General features: G+C 36.4%; 1 protein-coding gene across 4 annotated transcripts in view; it reads left to right on the forward strand.

Annotated features, from left to right (window-relative positions):
- CDK17 (cyclin dependent kinase 17) overlaps window positions 1-20,942 on the forward strand; it is a 101,624-nt gene that overhangs the window by 71,097 nt on the left and 9,585 nt on the right. For all 4 annotated transcript variants that reach the window (XM_043881399.1, XM_043881398.1, XM_043881397.1 and 1 more), the window contains 7 exons: window positions 1,551-1,676; window positions 13,535-13,591; window positions 14,526-14,640; window positions 15,391-15,485; window positions 15,817-15,879; window positions 18,131-18,254; window positions 19,998-20,118. In XM_043881399.1, the coding sequence (XP_043737334.1) occupies window positions 1,551-1,676; window positions 13,535-13,591; window positions 14,526-14,640; window positions 15,391-15,485; window positions 15,817-15,879; window positions 18,131-18,254; window positions 19,998-20,118 (701 nt within the window). The remainder of the gene's footprint in view (window positions 1-1,550; window positions 1,677-13,534; window positions 13,592-14,525; window positions 14,641-15,390; window positions 15,486-15,816; window positions 15,880-18,130; window positions 18,255-19,997; window positions 20,119-20,942) is intronic.

Consider the following 20,942-nt stretch of genomic DNA (forward strand, 5'->3'; position numbering starts at 1 on the left):
ATCTCACTGTGTTGCATGCAAAATCATGCAATATCCACATGATTAGTTAGTTAAACCAACCCCATTTTATGGTAGACTTTGCCTGTTCCTACCATATGGTATGCTGTTCATGGGGTTCTCCTGGCAAGAATACTGGAGTGGTTTGCCATTTCCTCTAGTGGACATTGTTTTGCCACAACTCTTTACGTATAACCTGTCTGTCTTGGGTAGCCCTGCACAGCATGGCTGATAGCTTCATTGAGTTATGCAAGCCCCTTTGCCAGGACGTGTGGGTCAGGAAGCAGCAGTTAAAACCGGACACGGAGCAACTGACGGGTTCAGAACTGGGAAAGGAGCACAACAAGGCTGTGTGTTGCCACCCTGCTTATTTAACTTATCTGCAGAGCACATCATGGGAAATGCTAGACTGAATAAAGCACAAGCTCAAATCAAGATTGCCGGGAGAAATACCAGCGGCCTCAGATATGCAGATGGCAACACCCTAATGGCAGGAAAACGAGGGTGAAAGAGGAGAGTGAAAAAGCTGGCTTGAAACTCAGCATTCAAAAAACTAAGATCATGACATCCAATCCCATCAGTTCATGCAAATAGAAGGGGAAAAAGTGGAAGCAGTGACAGATTCTATTTTCTTGGGTTCCAAAATCACCGCAGATGGTAACTGGAGCCATGAAATTAAAAGACGCTTGCTTCTTGGAAGAAAAGTTATGACAAACCTAGACAGCATATTAAAAAGCAGAGACATCACTTTGCCAACAAAGGTCTGTATAGTCAAAGCTGTGGTTTTTCAGTAGTCATGTTTGAATGTGAGAGTTGTACCATAAAGAAGGCTGAGCGCTGAAGAATGATGCTTTCAAATTGTGCTGGAGAGGACTGTTGAGAGGCCCTTGGACTGCAAGGAGATTAAACCAGTCAATCCTAAAGGAAATCAATCAACCCTGAATATTCATTGGAAGGGCTAATGCTGAAACTCTAGTACTTTGGCCACCTGATGTGAAGAGCTCACTCATTGGAAGAGACCCTGATGCTGGGAAAGATTGAAGGCAAGAGGAGAAACGGGCGGCAGAAGATGAGATAGATAGCATCATCAACTCAATGGGCATGAATTTGAGCAACCCATGGGAGGTAGTGGAGGACAGAGGAGCATGGCGTGCTGCAGTCAACGGGGTTGCAAAGAGTCACCCACGACTTAGTGACTTAAAAGCAACTATATGGTATAATAATGTAAAAATTTATTCCATGCTAATTTTATCAATGAAGGGACTCAACTCAGTTGTAGAACATCATTTCTGTAAAATAAACTGTACTGTATACTTTTGCTTACAGTAAATACGTTTGCTTTCGGTATATTACATACAGCTTCCCTAGTGGCTCAGACCATAAGGAATCTGCTTGTAATTAATGTAGATACCTTTGTAATTGCAACAAACCTTTATAATTACTGATTGCTGAGAAATAATATATTAGAGCTCATGAATTAAAAAGTCAAATGCCCTTGTCATCTCTTGTTTGTGGTTACCTACATAGATTTTCTTTTTCTTGGTTTTTAAAAGGATTTAAATAAGCGGTTATCACTGCCTGCAGATATCAGAATACCTGATGGGTATCTTGAAAAGTTGCAGATCAACAGTCCACCATTTGATCAACCAATGAGCCGAAGGTCTCGGAGAGCTTCCTTAGTAAGTTTTTAAGTCTCCTATACCTATTATATTAGATCTGGTTGTTTGATTTTCTGGGCATAAACATTTAAAATTAATTTTTATATTGTTAATAATTACAGTGTATTACATTGTTTTCTGGATTTTGTCATTTCCCCTTCTTAACGTTTTAAAGATGTTATATTGAATAGAATTTAGGTTTATTTTATTTTTTGGTAAATTTTACTGGTATGTACTAGATGTACAAAATACGTACCATGTACTATCATCATGTACTAGATACACAGAGAAGTACATAAACATAATTGTAGCGCTCCATGAGTTTTTGTGAAGTTAGCATACTTGTGTAACTTGTACTCAGATAAATATAAGAAAATCCCCCAAATTCCAGAAAACTCGTCCTGCCACTTCATTGTTCACTTCCAGCCTCCCTTCCTCAGCTTTGGCATTATCTCTGCCTTCTAATGCCAAAGATTAGTTTTACCTATATGTTTTTCACTGTTTTGATTATGTTTGTAGTGTTTTAATATAAAGAAAGACTTCTTTATCTTGACTGACTTACATTCTTATTTGAAAAATGCATTTGATATTTTTCTGATTATTCTTAAACTTTTGAACTTTATGTAATTATGAATATACAAATGATTAAAATACATTTTATGCAAATATATTAAAATATGTTGTACAAATATATATGTATAAAATATATATACATACAAGTTTATATATATAGTATACAAAAATACCCTATTACATATAGAAGTACACCAATATGTATTCCTCTGCGGTCGACTTCTTTTGCTTAGTGTTAGTTTCCTTTGGGTTATTGCATGTAGTTAGGTTATTCATTTGTTCTTTCTGTTGCATGGTGTTCCATTGGTGAGTATACTGTATTTTATTCAGTCTTCTGTTGATGAATGTTTACATTTATGTTATTTTTAATTTTGGCTGTTATCAAATACTGCTTCTATCACCATTCCTGATTATGTGTTTTGGTTAACATATGTACACATTTCTGTTGGGTGCATACCTAGGAGTGGAGTTGTTGGGTAGATTGTGTGCAGATGTTCAGCTTTTCTAGGTATTGTCAGAGTTGGTTCCAAAGTGATTATTACCATTTTACACCCCATTCTAGTTGCTCTCCATGATTTTTTTTTATATTGTTTCTTCTTTTTCAAAGAAACTTAAATTTTTCTGATGAGTGTATAGTGTTATCTCATTGTGGTTCCCCTGAAGTAGAAAATGGCAACCCACTCCAGTATTCTTGCCTGGAACATTCCATGGACAGAGAGGAGCCTGGTGGGCTACAGTCCATGGGGTCGCAGAGTCAGACACAACTGAGCATTCATGCATTGTAGTTTTATTTTTCATTTTCTTGTTGGCTTAAGTTGAACACCTTTCTAATGTTTATTGGCCATTTAAATATCCTCTTCTTTGAATTAATTGTTGAATTCTATTATTTCTTTTCTGTTGGACTGTCTGCCTTTTTCTGATTGATTTGTGAGGAATTCTTCATACATTCTGTGTAAAAGGCTCTTGACAGTTTTGTATCTTGGCCTCCCATCATGTAGCAGGTGACCCAGCACTGCTTTTTTGAAAGAATAGCTTTCCTTGTTGCAGTGTCATCTTGACATAAATTCAGGTGATTGTGTATGTGAGGATCTCTTGGATGACTTTAGTTCTATGGTAGAAGTGTATATAAAGTGCTATGGGACAGTTAAAGAAACAGCAAGTAAAATGTATTTGCACATCACAGGCTTACAGAGGTGATAGTGCTTAAGTTCGCTCTAAAAAGATGGGTAGGAATTTTGTCAAGTTGACAGTTATTAGAAGAGTGTTCTAAGCAAAGGAAACTTCATGTAGTAAAACCCAGAGAATGTATGTTGGGAAAATTATAATTGATATGAAGGGTGGATATGGAATAATTTTAAAGAATAAGCCTTGAAAGGATAGGATAGATCTAGACCAGTGGTCCCCAGCCTTTTTGGCACCAAGGACCAATTTAGTGGCAGACCGTTTTTCCATGGACGGGATTGGGGGGATGGTTCATGCAGTAGTGTGAGCCAGGGGAGCGGTAGATGAAGCTTTGCTTGCTGCCGCTCACCTGCTGTGGGGCTGGGTTCCTCACTGTTTAGGGACCTCTGCTGTAGACTGTAAAAAGCTTCAGCTGTTAGGCCATTGAGTTTGGACTTCATCCCATGTAAAAAGAAGGACCTCAGAGACATTTATTTAAACAAGGGCTACCATAATCACATTTTTGTTTCACAACTGTTGCTTCAGGAAGAGTGTTAACAAATAGAACAAGAGAAAGACTAGAGGCAGGGAGATGAATTAGGAATTAATTCATCAGTTAAGGATGATGTGGCAGTCATGTGGAAATGGAAAGTAAAGCCCAGATGCTAGGGACTGTGTAAAGATAAAATACTCAGGACTCAGGACCCACTTAGTACTAAGGAGGAGGAGAAGGGGGCCGACAGAGGATGAGATGGTTGGATGGCATCCCCAACTTGGTGGACATGAGTCTGAGTAAGCTCCAGGAGTTGGTGATGGACAGGAAAGCCTCGCATGCTGCAGTCCGTGGGGTCGCAAAGAGTCAGACACGACTGAGCGACTGGACTGAGCGAGTACCCACTTAAACTTTGGGTCTGAAGAAGGAGCCATTGATGAGTATTGGGTCACTAACAGTTGCTATATCTTCTTATATATTGTATCGTGGAATATTTTTATCCACCAACAACTTCTCTTTTGGTTGCATTTTCTAAAGAATAAAATTACCTAATGCTGTATAATATGAGCACATTACTACTTGACATTCACCAGTATACAGTAAGGTTAAAGCTTGATTTTGGTATAGGTTTATGATCATCATAGTTTTACATCACTGCTTAAGACATTTTCATTAACATAACTTTGTCATTTAATTACCAGGTTGAAAGTGTTCTTTAGTTACCAAGTTTACTAAAGATTGGTACTTAGGATAAATTCTGGAATTAGTAAATATTCAGATTGGGACTAAAGGTATGGTTTAATCACCAAAGCTATCATCTAAGACTTATCTTTCTCAGTGTACATGAAATTAAGGAAAACAGTGCCCTCTAATGAATGTTGAGTGACTGGAGTTTTTATTGTGTTGAATGTTCCTATCTTAATTCCCTTGTTTTTTTAATCTGAAGTGGCTTACCGATTTCACATTAATCATTGCAGCTCTGTTTTGGTTTTTATTGGTTCATTCTTTTCATTGTTTATCTTTTTTTTGTTGTTGTTACTAAAGCCATGGTTTCTTTTGAAGTATATTAGAAAATTATTCTTAATACCTTAGGTTTATATGCGAAGGGGAAGGTTTAGGGAATCCATGGAAAGGAAATGGGAAAATGAAAATACTCTTCACATTTGTTAGAGCTTATGTTTCCATGGATGATACACTCTTTATCCTAAAAACATTTTTGTTTCAAGACAAAATATAATATTTTGTCTTTCTAAAAGGATAAACTTTTTTTTTTCTTTTTTTAACTTTAAACTTTTTATTTTCTGTTGGGGTATAGCCAGTTAACAATGTTGTGGTAGTTTCAGGCAAAGAGCAAAAGGACTCAGCCATACATATACATGTGTCCCTTCTCTCCCAAACCCCCTCCCATCCAAGCCGGCACAACCTTGAGAGTTCCATGTGCTTTACAATAGGTCTTTGTTGGTTATCCGTTTTAAATATAGCAGTATGTACATGTTTGTTTTTGTATTTTCAGTTGGCAACGTATAATAAATAGAGTAGTAAAAATAACATAAATCACTTGAGTAGGAGGTAAGAAACAAGTCTGAGTTCACTTCTGGTGAATACACAGTAGGGCTGACTGGTTCTTCTATAAGTTTACGAGCATCAACGCGGTTGGAAACTCAGTACATTTGGCTGCCCTGTTGTGTTGCATTTCTTTGGTTAGTTCTTCTCTCTTCCCACTACGTGACCAAGAGAGAAGCCACTAACTAGAGACCCTCTCATTTTCTGAATTACAGATGTGCAAATCTACCTATAGCAAACTAATTCTACTCTAATAAGTTATTTTAGAGTAGTTATAGATCTACAGAAGAATTTAAAAGATCATATAGAGAGTTCCCACATACCACATACCTAGTTATGCCTATTATTAACATTTTACATTACTTTAGTACATTTGTCACAACTAAGGAAACCAGTGTTGGTACATTACTATTAATTAAACTCCATACTTTATTCAAATTTCCCTAGTTTTTCACTAATAGCTTTTTATCCCCAGGATCCCATCCAGGACATCACATTATATTTAGTCATTCTATCTTATTTTAAAGATACTGGTTACTTGGATTGGTAAAGTGTTATTTAATATTCATTTATAGGTGATAAGAAACGGAATATTCTAACTCTTAAAATGCGTAAACCACTGACTAGTGGGAAAGCCCATAGGCAGGTAGTGGTTTATCAGAGCGTTGTTACATTTATGGTGATGGCATGCCCCATGGAGATTTCCTGAGTGTTAAGCTCAACTTTAGTAAACTAAGTCTATATAGGAAAGTTTGTCTCATTTTATTGAAGTTTAGGTTACATGAATTCTAAGAATATGCCTCTTCCTAAACATTAAGTTTTGGGTTCCTTATTTATGGCTTTACCAGTATAGATCATACATAGCCATTATTTCTAAGGACAGGTGAGAAAATAGGTTATCAAGTCCTGATGTCTATCAGAAGTGATTTTGTGGTGTGGAAATGAGGTTCAAAGTTCACCCATGATTTAATTTACCTATGGCATATTATGGACAGGGGTAAGGTAATATTTTGTAAGACAAATGATCAAGTAGAATAGAGACTCTCGGTCTATCTACCTCAGTAGACTGACATTTCTATCAGTAACAGTAACTTGGTAAATCTCACAAGGAGGGAAATGGATAATTGAAAATTCTGTCTTTGCCCCTGGTGTTTTTTATATGCACATTCACTCTTAGAATGACATCTAATAGAGCTTTTGCACATGTTTCAGTTGTTTTGAAGCTCATTTAGAATTGCATTGCCAATATGTAATACCTCTTTATAACTTTGGTAGAATGATTATACTGTTAGACCAGAGTAACAAAGAAATACCTGTAATAATCGGTGCTACTTAGAAGTTACTCTAAATGAAGGCTATTATAAATTATAATTGTTTATATTTTATTTGACGTTCCTGTGCTTATTGTATAAGAGCTATTTTTTTATTTTTGTTGGAGGATAATTGCTTTACAATATTGTGTTGATTTCTGCCGTACGTCAGCGTGAAGCAGCCACAGGTACACCTGTGTCCCCTCCCTGCTCCTGAGCCCTCCTCCCACCCCCCTCCCCACGCCACCCTCGAGGCTGTCACAGAGCACTGGGTCGAACTCCTTGTGTCGCCCAGCAGATTCCACTTGCTGTCTGTTTTACATGGGGTAATGTATTTGTTTCCAGGCATGTCTCTCAGTTCATCCCACCCTCTCCTTCCCCCTCTGTGTCCACAGGTCTGTTCTCTTTATGTCCTGTGTCTCCATTGCTACCCTGAAAACAGGTACATCAGTACCATCTTTCTAGATTCCAGATGCATGCGTTAGTATATAGTATTTGTCTTTCTCTTTCTGACTTAACAGTGAAATATTACTCAGCCAGAAGAGCTATTTGAACAGGAGTTTGTTTAGTTTTCCAGAAAGTTAAGTATTAGAGCGGTAAAGTATCAGAAAAAAATTATCTTCATTTGAAGCAGAATTAAGGAGATTTTTATATTGTATTAAAATGCAAAGTGTATTGTTCCAGTCATACAGCTATTATTTCTTTTTATGAGACTTTAAAAATATTCTAAAATAATCTAGGATGAAACTCAGTCTAGATTGTGAACTCATGAGAGGAGGAATCATATCTGTCTTCTTCACTGTATCCCCAGTACCTAGCATTATGCTTGGTAAATGTTGAATAAATGAGCTTTGTCTTCTGTCCTCTGAACAATTTCCGTAGGAGAGCGTGTCAACAAGCTAGTCATTATGTCTATTGTTAATCTTGTCATGTTCAGCAGATAAAAATGCAAGCAAAATTTTCTAGAAATTCCATATAAAGATTCAGTTAAGTAATAAATTGGATGTAATTACTAAATCCTAAAGGTTGGGAATCATTAAAATGTGGTCCACCCAATTCAAAACCTCTTTAATTGGGTTGTGGCAGACAATTCCAGTATTTACCCTCTTTTTAAAAAGCATACTTTTAATATATTTTAATGATCTCACTAAATCACTATTTAAAGAGTGACTCTTTGTAATGTTAATATTTCATGCATCTCTTATGGTTTATTCCTTGTATACTTTATATGATATGGTAATCTGTACATCAGTACTGTCTTTACAGTCTTGAATTTGTAGTTTGTTTATCCAATCTTTAAAAAAAAAACTTAAGCATTTTTGTCAAAGCCACCGTTAGACCAAAGTGTACTTGCTCTTATAAGGACATTCTAGTATTTATTCACTTAAGATTTGAAAAATGAATCAGAAAATTTCCCAACTCCTTATAAGAAAAAGTTCCCAGGAAATTCCCTGGTGCTCCAGTGGTTTAGGACAATGTACTTTTTTGCTCTTGGGGGTGTGGTTCAGTCCCTGGTTGGGGAACTAAGTTTCCACAAGACGTGGTGTGGCAAAAAAAAAAGTTCCTTGCTTGTAGTTATATTTTTCTATGTGCTTCTCACTGTTACAGATGATGACATTTTAATTATATCTTGTGCGAGGGGGGGCACGTTGACTATTTTGTTCATACTAGCTTCCATTTATTTTTGCTGTTCTTTTTCCTTCATAAAAAAATCAGGTGAGACTTCAAATTCATGTCAAAATAGTTCCATGTTTGTGAATTTAATCACCTGAATTCTAGAGATAGGAATAAGAAAATAAACACTCTATCATAGTTTGTGTGACTTTGGCAATTAGCCTTTTTTAAAAAGTGTTATGTGAGGTCATATGTAAATAGACTATAGAAAAACTACAAAATCAAAAGATTACTCAGAATCAGATTCTCGTGTATCAAATGGTGGTCTCTTTGCCACATTTCCCATATTAAAATTAAAAACTCCATTTGTATTTGGAAAGTGTTGTCTTGTAGTTTTATTATCCTGTATAATTAGTGATAATACAGAATAAGGACTTAAGTCATATATAAAATAGTGCATGGGTGGATGGATCATGATGGATCCCAAGAATCTCACTTCTTTAATTTTTTTTGAAAATACCATATATAGAAGAAAGTCTTTAAGAGTACACAGAGAGAAGCAATTTTTCAGTCCTTCAGCGATACCACCAGTACCACCTGTGACCACAGTTTTTTATTAGTTTACCAGAATTGAATGAGTACCATTGAATATGCAGTTTTCCTCATGGCTTTTAAAGTGATATATACGTCTTGTAAAAAAAGATAACAACAGTTCCTTTGAGAGGCCCCTGCTACTTTCGACTGTCAGTTTTGGGCAGTTTACCTTTTTTGTTTCAAGCGGTGACTGATGTTAAGTCAAATTGTCAAGTATTATTTTTATTTTGTTCAACACCTCCAGAAAAAGTGTGTCGGAACCTCCAGAATTTGACATAGAATTTAATGATCCAGCATACGCCTATAAGAGCTGAAGTTATACATAAAAGAACGTTATTCCTTTCATTGGCTACGTAAGGGCATTAGTATCACTCTGAGAAGTGAAGTTTTAGGTTACTTTTGCCCTTTCCACTATCTGCAAAAGGGGTTCAGTTCCGTTCAGTGGCTCAGTCGTGTCCGACTCTTTGCGACCCCATGAAATCGCAGCACGCCAGGCCTCCCTGTCCATCACCAACTCCTGAAGTATACTCAAACTCATGCCCATCGAGTCGGTGATGCCATCCAGCCATCTCATCTTTTGTCGTCCCCTTCTCCTCCTGCCCCCAATCCCTCCCAGCATCACGGTCTTTTCCAACGAGTCAGCTCTTCGCATGAGGTGGCCAGAGTATTGGAGTTTCAGCTTCAGCATCAGTCCTTCCAATGAATACCCAGGACTTATCTCCTTTAAGATGTACTGGTTGGATTTCCTTGCAGTCCATGGGACTCTCAAGAGTCTTCTCCAACACCATAGTCCAAAAGCATCAATTTTTCGGCACTCAGCTTTCTTCACAGCCCAACTCTCAACATCCATACATGACCACTGGAAAAACCATAGCCTTGACCAGATGGACCTTTGTTGGCAAAGTAATGTCTCTGCTTTTTAATAAGCTATCTAGGTTGGTCATAACTTTCCTTCCAAGGAGTAAACGTCTTTTAATTTCATGGCTACAGTCACCATCTGCAGTGATTTTGGAGCCCAAAAAAATAAAGTCTGACATTGTTTCCACTGTCTCCCCATCTATTTCCCATGAGGTGATGGGACCAGATGCCATGATCTTAGTTTTCTGAATGTTGAGCTTTAAGCCAACTTTTTCACTCTCCTCTTTCACTTTCATCAAGAGGTTTTTTAGTTCCTCTTCACTTTCTGCCATAAGGGTGGTGTCATCTGCATATCTGAGGTGATTGATATTTCTCCCGGCAATCTTGATTCCAGCTTGTGCTTCCTCCAGCCCAGCATTTCTCATGATGTACTCTGCATATAAGTTAAATAAGCAGGGTGACAATATACAGTCTTGACGTACTCCTTTTCCTATTTGGAACCAGTCTGTTGTTCCATGTCCAGTTCTAACTGTTGCTTCCTGACCTGCATACAGGTTTCTCAAGAGGCAGGTCAGGTGGTCTGGTATTCCCATCTCTTTCAGAATTTTCTACAGTTTATTGTGATCCACACAATCGAAGGCTTTGGCATAGTCAATAAAGCAGAAATAGGTGTTTTTCTGGAACTCTCTTGCTTTTTTGATGATTCAGCGGATATTGGCAATTTGATCTCTGGTTCCTCTGCCTTTTCTAAAACCAGCTTGAACATCTGGAAGTTCACGGTTCACGTATTGCTGAAGCCTGGCTTGGAGAATTTTGAGCATTACTTTACTAGCGTGTGAGATGAGTGCAATTGTGCAGTAGTTTGAGCATTCTTTGGGATTGCCTTTCTTAGGGACTGGGATGAAAACTGACCTTTTCCAGTCTTGTGGCCACTGCTGAGTTTTCCAAATTTGCTGGCATATTGAGTGCAGCACTTTCACAGCATCATCTTTCAGGATTTGAAAGGGCTCAACTGGAATTCCATCACCTCCACTAGCTTTGTTCGTAGTGATGCTTTCTAAGCATCACTTGACTTCACATTCCAGGATGTCTGGCTCTAAGTGAGTGATCACACTATCGTGATTATCTGGGTCATGAAGATCTTTTTTGTACAGTTCTTCTGTGTATTCTTGCCACCTCTTCTTAACATCTTCTGCTTCTGTTAGGTCCATACCATTTCTGTCCTTTATTGTGCCCATTTTTGTATGAAACGTTCCCTTGGTATCTCTAATTTTCTTGAAGAGATCTCTAGTCTTCCCCATTCTGTTGTTTTCCTCTATTTCTTTGCGTTGATCGCTGAGGAAGGCTTTCTTATCTCTCCTGGCTATTCTTTGGAATTCTGCATTCAAATGGGAATATCTTTCCTTTTCTCCTTTGCTTTTCGCTTCTCTTCTTTTCACAGCTATTTGTAAGGCCTCCTCAGACAACCATTTTGCCTTTTTGCATTTCTTTTCCATGGGGATGGTCTTGATCCCTGTCTCCTGTACAGTGTCACAAACCTCTGTCCATAGTTCTTCAGGATCTCTGTCTATCAGATCTAGTCCCTTAAATCTATTTCTCACTTGTACTGTATAGTCATAAGGGATTTGATTTAGGTCATACCTGAATGGTCTAGTGGTTTTCCCTACTCTCTTCAGTTTAAGTCTGAATTTGGCAATAAGGAGTTCATGATCTGAGCCACAGTCAGCTCCCGATCTTGTTTTTGCTGACTCTATAGAGCTTCTCCCATCTTTGGCTGCAAAGAATATAATCAGTCTGATTTCGGTGTTGACCATCTGGTGATGTCCGTGTGTAGAGTCTTCTCTTGTGTTGTTGGAAGAGGGTGTTTGCTATGACCAGTGTTTTTTCTTGGCAAAACTCTATTAGCCTTTGCCCTGCTTCCTTCCGTACTCCAAGGCCAAATTTGCCTGTTACTCCAGGTGTTTCTTGACTTCCTACTTTTGCATTCCAGTCCCCTATGATGAAAAGGACATCTTTTTTGGGTGTTAGTTCTAAAAGGTCTTGTAGGTCTTCATAGAACCGTTCAAGTTCAGCTTCTTCAGTGTTACTGGTTGGGGCATAGGCTTGGATTACTGTGATATTGAATGGTTTGCCTTGGAAATGAACAGAGATCATTCTGTCATTTTTGAGATTGCATCCAAGTACTGCATTTTGGACTCTCTTGTTGACTATGATGGCTACTCCATTTCTTCTAAGGGATTCCTGTCCACAGTAGTAGATATAATGGTCATCTGAGTTAAATTCACCCATTCCAGTCCATTTTAATTCTCTGATTCCTAGAATTTCGACATTCACTCTTGCCATCTCCTGTTTGACCACTTCCAATTTGCCTTGATTCATGGACCTAACATTCCAGGTTCCTATGCAATATTGCTCTTTACAGCATCAGACCTTGCTTCTATCACCAGTCACATCCACAACTGGGTATTGTTTTTGCTTTGGCTTCATCCCTTCCTTCTTTCTGGAGTTATTTCTCCGCTGATCTCCAGTAGCATATTGGGTACCTACCGACCTGGGGAGTTCCTCTTTCAATATCCTATCATTTTGCCTTCTCATACTGTTCATGGGGTTCTCAAGGCAAGAATACTGAAGTGGTTTGCCATTCCCTTCTCCAGTGGACCACATTCTGTCAGACCTCTCCACCATGACCCGACTGTCTTGGGTGGCCCCACACGGCATGGCTTAGTTTCACTGAGTTAGGCAAGGCTGTGGTCCTGTGATCAGATTGGCTGGTTTTCTGTGATTATGGTTTTAGTGTGTCTGCCCTCTGATGCCCTCTCGCAACACCTACTGTCTTACTTGGGTTTCTCTTACCTTGGACGTGGGGTATCTCTTCACGGCTGTTCCAGCAAAACACAAAAGGGGTACTAGAAAGGAATTTAAGAAAATTCTTATTCTCTTCTTTTTAACTTTTCTCCTCTCAAAATCTTTAAATTTTTATCATTTTGTTTTTTCCCCTAAATCTTTTGTGTTAGGTGTTTTTTTTTTTTTTTTTTTTAATTATTTTTAAAATACTGGGTTTCCATTGCATATTTGAGTAGTCCATCTACCTCATTGATTGACTCCATACAAAATAGTCAAACAAGCTCAAGGTTTAAAAGCAATGCTTTTCAGAACTCACTTTTAAAGCCTTTTGTGGGGGATGGAGGAGACTGATTTAGACTTATATTACTTCTGTGTTAGCCATTTCCTGACTCATCATAGAGTATGACATGTAGTTATTTTTCTTATTATACTTTGATGGGAAAACCTGAAATAGTGTTTTGTTTGCAGGCTTTCCTAGGGAAGACAAAAGATTGATGAAGGAAAATATGTAGGAAAATTGTTTATTTTGTGATTTTTGTTAAATCATGTAGTTACCTTTTATAAAATCCTTTTGTATCCTAAGATGCCTATGATATCTTAAAATTTCAGATTCTTAAGGTAGAACAGAATTTTTTCAAAGCAGAATGTTAATTGTAAAAAAGATGAGTTGTCAGTTTTAATTGTGAAATTTGTTTTTGAGCCTTTGAATGTTCCAATTTTAAAAAATTATTTTAAAATTTGACAGATGTTCAACTATTTAATCAGATTTTTCTATTCCAAAACATTCCAAGAGCAGGAGAGTTTCAGATATTGAGGCAGAGAAGAATTGAAATTTTAAGAACACTAAATTTATAATTGTTTGCTTTCAGTCAGAAATTGGGTTTGGAAAAATGGAAACCTACATCAAATTGGAAAAGCTTGGAGAGGTAAGTTAATACTTCTTTTGAAAATGTAAGATACATATTTTTCCTGTTCATCACCTAAAGGATTGTATCTTGTCCTGTAAAGGCAACAGAATGTTAGAAGGAAATACCCTTCAATTCTTGAAATTATTCCATCAGTGTGAGAAGAAATGAATTTTTTTAATAGCATTGTAACCTTCAGTTGATGCACAAAATATTGTGCTTTTTTGGTAACAAAATAGGCATCTCTCTTTTAGTTTGCTCCTTGGTACTCTGTGACTGTGCTGTGGGAAATTCCATGTGTTCAAACTTGTGAACAATCAAAATACTGTCTGTAAGGCTAAAGACACATCATAATGGTTAAGGCAATTCTTGGCTCATTTTTTTGAAATGAAATTCAAGGTTTTCTTGAACTTGCTACTAGTACTAATTTTGAAATGGTCTGATTCCCAGAGTGATAAAGTGGAAAAAAAATAATAGAATTAGTCATTAGGGAGGCCTTCAGGGAGTTTGAGAACTGTCTTGGCCACGATAGAAGATATCTGTAGAATACATTTGGTTTTTAAAGGAGAGCTCTAGCATACAAAGATTCTGAAAATGGGTAAAATTTTAATAATATGTTAGTTGCAGTTTCAGTTTTCACTTAATTTGCTTAATTAATGTCCTCAATCTTCACATATCATTGTAGTTATAGTTAATACAATACTCTTACATTAAATATTCTCCTTATGTTTTTACTTTTGAAGCACTCTGCAGGGTTGTAAGAGTAGGGAAGCTGCACAGGGAACTGGAAGTCCTCTCAGCTGTAGGAAAACCAAGACTGATGATGGTGGAGTTTTCTCTGCAAGATGGAATTTAACACATGATTAGAAATTAGGAATTTAGTTAGGGCTCTTTCTTGTATTGATGATATAGACTCATGCTACTTTCCTGTATCTTTTGAAAATATATTCTGTAGGGTACATATGCAACAGTATATAAAGGAAGAAGTAAATTGACAGAGAATTTGGTGGCCTTGAAAGAGATCCGGTTGGAACATGAAGAAGGTGCGCCCTGCACAGCAATAAGAGAAGGTACAATTAGTACTTTTTGTAAGGAGAATGTTTTATGAAATTTACATAGAACATTTTAAGACCAAAGCTATGTAATAAGAGTTCATTTTTTGTAAGTACAAAGAGCTCAGATATAGAAACAATACATGGCTGGAAAATAATATGCTATCACAACTAATGGCATCTCATGGAGGAAAAAAAATACAATAAAATGAGGCCCTGGGGGTAGAAGCAATGTCTGAAGCTAAAATATTTAACAAAAAGGAATTAGATATATTATCATACAGTTTATGATGAAATACTATGAAGTCATAAGATCATTATCATAGACAAACACTTGACACTGGGAAATGTTACATATTGATGCTTAGGGGAAGAGCTGACCATAAATAAGTGTATACAGGATGTAAATATATTTTTTTAATGGTAGCATTTTTTTAAAAGGATTATCCAGAAAATGGTGTGAGGCAACTGATAAGCCAGTTTGGAAGAAGAAAACATCTCTTGGGACAGTCTCAATAAGTTAACATTTGAGCGAAAAAAAGATGTTATGGAGAGCATTAATGTAGTATTGGGAATAATTTAAGTATTAAAAATATCAAACCCAGTACCATAAAAGAAAAGAAAAAATTCTATTAAAATTTCTACTACAAATCCCTTTGTATTGTTTTAAGAGACTCCTAAATTCAGGCATGCATATGTTAAACTTAGGGTTTTTTAAAAGACTGGCTACCACAGACTAAATAATTGGCTTTCTTTTCTGTTTTGCAGTTTCACTGTTAAAGGATCTAAAACATGCAAATATAGTAACCTTACATGACATTGTTCATACAGATAAATCTTTGACTCTGGTCTTTGAGTATCTGGTAAGCATTTAATAAAACTTCAGTATTTAATTTTGCTATTAAAAAAATCACAGATTAGATTTTTTAACAGCCCCAGGGACATTCTTGTTATTAGTATTTAATTATGTGTGGTACATTCAGTATCTTTCTTCAAAAAGCAACTAATTTTTTTAAAAAAGAATATTTAATATCTCCATATAACTTAATCACTTTTCTGTATACCAGAAACTAACACAACATTGAGAAGCAACTATACTTCAATTTTAAAAAGCAAACTTATTTTTAAAAACTAAATAAGTAAATGTCATGCCTTCTCAAAACTATGTATCACATAAGTGCTATATTTTTTCAGGATAAAGATCTAAAACAGTACATGGATGACTGTGGAAACATCATGAGTATGCACAATGTAAAGGTATGCTTACTGCGTCATTTAAAATTTTGTTTAGAGACAAACACTTAAGCAGAGACAAACTGCATTACATAATGAAATACACCAGTCTCATAACTATTCTGCTTCAGAATTTTTTGTTATGCATTTTAAACAGGTTGTTGTTGTGTTCAGACACATTTACTCAGAACTAGTGTTTGCTATACTGTAGTATTTACTAGAATCAGACCTTTTTTGTAGAACTGTTTCATTTTAAAAGTTTTAGTAAGTACTTCGGAGGAATTTGAGGTTTTTGAGTAGGAGCCACTTGTTCTCCTTGCTTGGCCCTTCAATAAACCTTTAACCTTTTTCTGCTTCAAAGCAGAAAAGTCTTCTGACATTTCCTTTCACAGTATTATTGGTTCTCTTGGATATATATAGAATACATTTACAGGCATATTCTGCTTAAAAAGGAAACAACAGGCCTGTTTTATCAGAATCCAAATGTTTAAGGGAAATGAAAATGATACAGTGCATTTTGCAAAGGGCCTCTTTTAAACGGCAAAGTCCCCATATTTAGAATGGTATTTAATTATAAAACAACTTTTGAAGGTACTAATCTAATGAGTAGGGTCAGGAAGCTGTGCAGGTATTAGGAATACTAGGCTGGAAATACCATTCTGCACTATTAGGAGGAAAAGTAAGATAATTATGTTTTCTTCCCTGAAAAATATGTGAAGATGCAAGTAATGATAGAAAAGTTTGACATAAACTTTGTGCCAGATAAAGCCCAAAAGTAAAAGTAAGATCAAGTAAAAACCCTTGATACAGTTGTGTTTTTACAGTAGGTTTCTTTGACTGGATTTACTCCAAATTTAGCAAAGATGTGTTTATCCGAACTCACTCAATGGTTCATGAGACTGTTTGGAAATAGGCTGTCCCAGCTGTGGTTTTGCAACAGTTCCAGTTCTATAGATACTAACTTTAAACTTAAGATACTTTTTTAAATAGTTAAGTTTGGTATAAAGGAGAGCCAGTTTCTTTTACTAAAAAATAGTTCAAAATATATGGATATAACACATTGTTAGGAATTTTAGAATAGGGCTTTTAAGTTGTAAGTCTCTTTTCCATATATTTTCAATGAGAATTGTTCTCATATTTTATATTTTATTTGGCAAGGTGTTGTGAATCTCATTTATGTTTACTTCTGCTATGGATTTTATGTTGTTTTTCCTACAGTCATATTATCAGTAATTGGGAAATGAAGTTGTCCTTAATTATCATAATTTGACAAAGATTTGAGAAGTTTGTCTTAAGCCAAGTCTGCATGCCTGAATTAAGTTGCAAAGTATTTTATTCTCTGTTAAACATAAAAAGTAATGAGAATATTTGGAAGTAGTAATTTAAGAGTTTTCAAAACATAAATATGTAGAGTATAGAAGCTCTGCTAATTACAATTTCTTCCAGCCCACTGTTCACCTGCTGCCTTGGGTTATTCTCCAAGTTCTAATGCTATTTTTCACCTTCCAAGAAAACCAAGGGTACACTCCTGAATGCTCTGGACTTGAGGCTTTTTTTTGTTAACCACAAAGAATCAAATACCTTCTGCGTTTCATATTCCCTTTTCCACCAAAATCTGCAACAAAAAAGTCTACCATTAGCCTTATAGGAATTGCTTTTTTCCAAGAGTCATTCAGAGCTCCACAGTGCTTAATCCCTTTTCTGAATCATAGCAGGTTTTGAAGGCTGAGTGGGAGGTGCTGAAAGTAAAGTACCCAGGAGGTGGGTGATGGAAGCTGGGTTAGGTTATTTTAGGTTATTTTTATAGCACATAATGGGCCAGAGCTGTGCAGCACCGATCTCTTTGACACTTCAAAATTTTCATGAAACCACCAGCTCCAGTGCCTCATATTAAAGGCTTCGTCCCGCATCAGTATTTTTCAGGGGGAGCAGGGTGGGGTAATGGTAGAAGATTGATTGTTTTGTGAGAGTTTCATAATTAAACTGTAGGCCTAATTAGTAGACCTGTAAGTTTATGAAGTACATTTATTTAAAATCATTTTCAGTAATAAGTGAACTATTACTACTAAGATAAAGTTTCATTTGTTCACACTAAAAAAATACATGCTTCAAATAGAATAATAAATTGTAAAATTCAGGTAAGTATGTAAGGAAAAGGAGATGCTTCATTTTTTTTCTTTGACTATTCTAGGCCAGTCGCTTTTCTGTTACCATAACTTATACCAAAGTATGTCTTATTATCTGTAAGACTAATTTCTGTTTTTTGTTTCCATAGCTGTTTTTATACCAAATTCTACGTGGTTTGGCATATTGCCACAGAAGAAAGGTGTTACACCGAGATTTAAAACCACAGAACCTCCTCATTAATGAAAAAGGAGAATTAAAGCTAGCAGATTTTGGTACGGAATGTATGAGATATTTATAGATAGTTCCAAGTGGTTAAGTTTAAAAGAAAAAACAAGTATTGACACTGTATTGTTGCTTCTTATGTGGGTTTGGAAGTTTTGGGGAGATATTTGAGAATTTTGGTGGTCAGTTATGTTAGTGAACGCTAAGCATCACAGGTTCTCAGAACTGGCCCATGGTCCCCTAAGCATGCTGAGACCCTTTCAGGGCATCTCCAGAGGTATAAAGGTGCTGTTGATCTAGATGAAAATTCTACTTTTCCTGTGATCAGGGAAGTATTCATATAAATAGACATTTTCATTAATAATAGAAAATGGCTTATATAATACCATGTCACATTTAGTTAATTTGGTTTGGACAAGATTATTGTCTATTGCGTCTCATGCCAGTATTGCAAATCTAACTGTGAACTGAACCAGAAGTCTGTTTGAGCAAGTACCAAAGTTTAGAATTCTCTCAGGGAGAAGTATAGGTACTGAGGAAACCACAGCCGCCGTGGCCTTGATGTTGTATGTATGGGAGTGGCAAGCGTGCAGCCTGTCCTTTCCCCTTATGACCCGGTGTTACATCAGGAGGAGGAGTTAGAAAGTCGCTCCCATTTGCTAGTTATCGAAAAATTTTGAATTTATTTTACCAAGTTGGGATGGTAGAGTAAAATCTGTAATTAAATAAAAATAGTGCCAACATTGTTTCAGTTACATCCTTTAGCCCTTAAACTAAATGAAAATAGTATGAATACTGCCTGATTTAAAAAAGAAAAATTCTGGTTTCACTTGGGTGACTTTATCTGCTTTAACAAAGTATTGAATTATCCTTCTATGACATTTTTCTTACTTAGTATTTTAATCAGATATAATAGTTACACAGAGCAGAAATCACAACCTGTGAATGAATTATTCCCTGTTGTTTGGAATAAAGTATATGTTAAAATTTATATTTCTTCAGATATCTTTTAAAAAGTTACTTCTTTAGGTGATCAGAATTTGGAGGCATGGAGGTAATAAAGGCAGCTCTTATACTAGTGGCTCAAGAGAGAAAGTTGTGAGCTCTTGCCTTTTTATCTAGATAATCAGTGAATTTCATACTCAACAGGCAAAGGAAGGCACATGTTATCTACAGCAACTAATAATATCCAAAGACAGGCTCATCGTATTTTAATATTAACTATATAACGAAAAACTTAAGAAGTACAGAACGACAATGTAGTTTATTCCAAGAAAACTTTAACTAAAAACTTCTGCAAGGGAATTGTTAATAAAACTTAACAGGATCATGGACCAGTAACTTCATGCTTTTTGGTAAGAATTGGTACAGCAAATGAAAACTGAAATCAGGTTAAAAGTCAATAAGCCTATAATTGTAAGAAGTAAAATTGTTTCCCTTAATAACATTGGCCTGTTTTGCATTAATTTAAGTTGGAGTAGGAAGTAATTTGGGCATAATCATAGATAGAAGCAAGATATCTTAAGTTTAGATTAGCCCAGATACTGAGACCAGGTGCATTCACTTGTAAAAGTAGCATAGTCCCTGACTGTGGAATTATTATTATTTAGTTTAACTACATGAAGATTTGCTGACCCAAGACCATGCACACTCAAAAATTGATAAGACGAATTTTGTTAGCTTCAAACAGGTATAGAGTCGCCATCTCAGGCGTCCTTGTGGCGGGAGTCATTGTGGTCATGTGAACTGGGAAATACATTCTAGCTGTCTCTTGTTTTCTTTGCCCTATGAAGGACTGGCCAGAGCCAAGTCAGTTCCCACAAAGACCTACTCAAATGAAGTTGTCACACTTTGGTACCGGCCGCCTGATGTGCTTCTGGGGTCCTCAGAGTACTCAACGCAGATTGACATGTGGTAAATACGTGCATATGTTATTGCCATTTATAATTTTGAAAGAATGTAGCCATTAACACAGGACATACTGATTGGTATTTGGCTTTAAGGAGATGTTATTTTAAAGAGAGACAATATAAACAATGATGAAGAGTTCTGGCAAGTAGGATCACCTAGATTTAAAGACCAGTTCTACCACTTAGAACTATATAACCTTTTTGAAATTACTGGCCTGTGCCTCAGTTTCCTCATTTAAGGAAATGGGAATCATAACAATAACTAGTTTAAAAGCCCGTCCTGTGAGTAACATTAAGACGAAATGAGCTGATACATATAAAGCACTTTGAAGAGTGTCTGGTACGAAATTATTATTTTTATCATTGTTTAATATTCACTAAAACCCACTTGCTTTAAGTTGATCTCGAAATAGTGAAATACAGTAGTAATCTTCCTCACCCGACACTTTGATCACAACACTCTTTTATTCAAACACATTTGCTGCTTCCCTATTCACTACTTGTTATAGAATAAGGTATCGTTCTTCAGTCTGATATTTAATAATCTTCATAAAACGTCTCCACCTTTTTCAGTTTACTTCAGACTGTTCCGCACAGATGTTTCCGTTTAGCCAAATGGCTACTCACTATCTTTCATGAGTAACCTGGGCTTTCCCGGCTTTGCTCTGGTATCCATACCAGCTCACCTGTCTTGAATGACTGCTCTGTTTCTCTGACTCAGGCCTGTGCCTAGGGCCTTAAAAACATCGTTTTCCATAAATCCTGCCTGACTATAACCTAGCCTCCCGTGGCTAATTTTTTCCCTTGAACTGTGGTTACACATACTGC

Source organism: Cervus elaphus, chromosome 22, assembly GCF_910594005.1.
Source record: "Cervus elaphus chromosome 22, mCerEla1.1, whole genome shotgun sequence".
In the NCBI taxonomy this organism is placed as follows: Eukaryota; Metazoa; Chordata; class Mammalia; order Artiodactyla; family Cervidae; genus Cervus; species Cervus elaphus.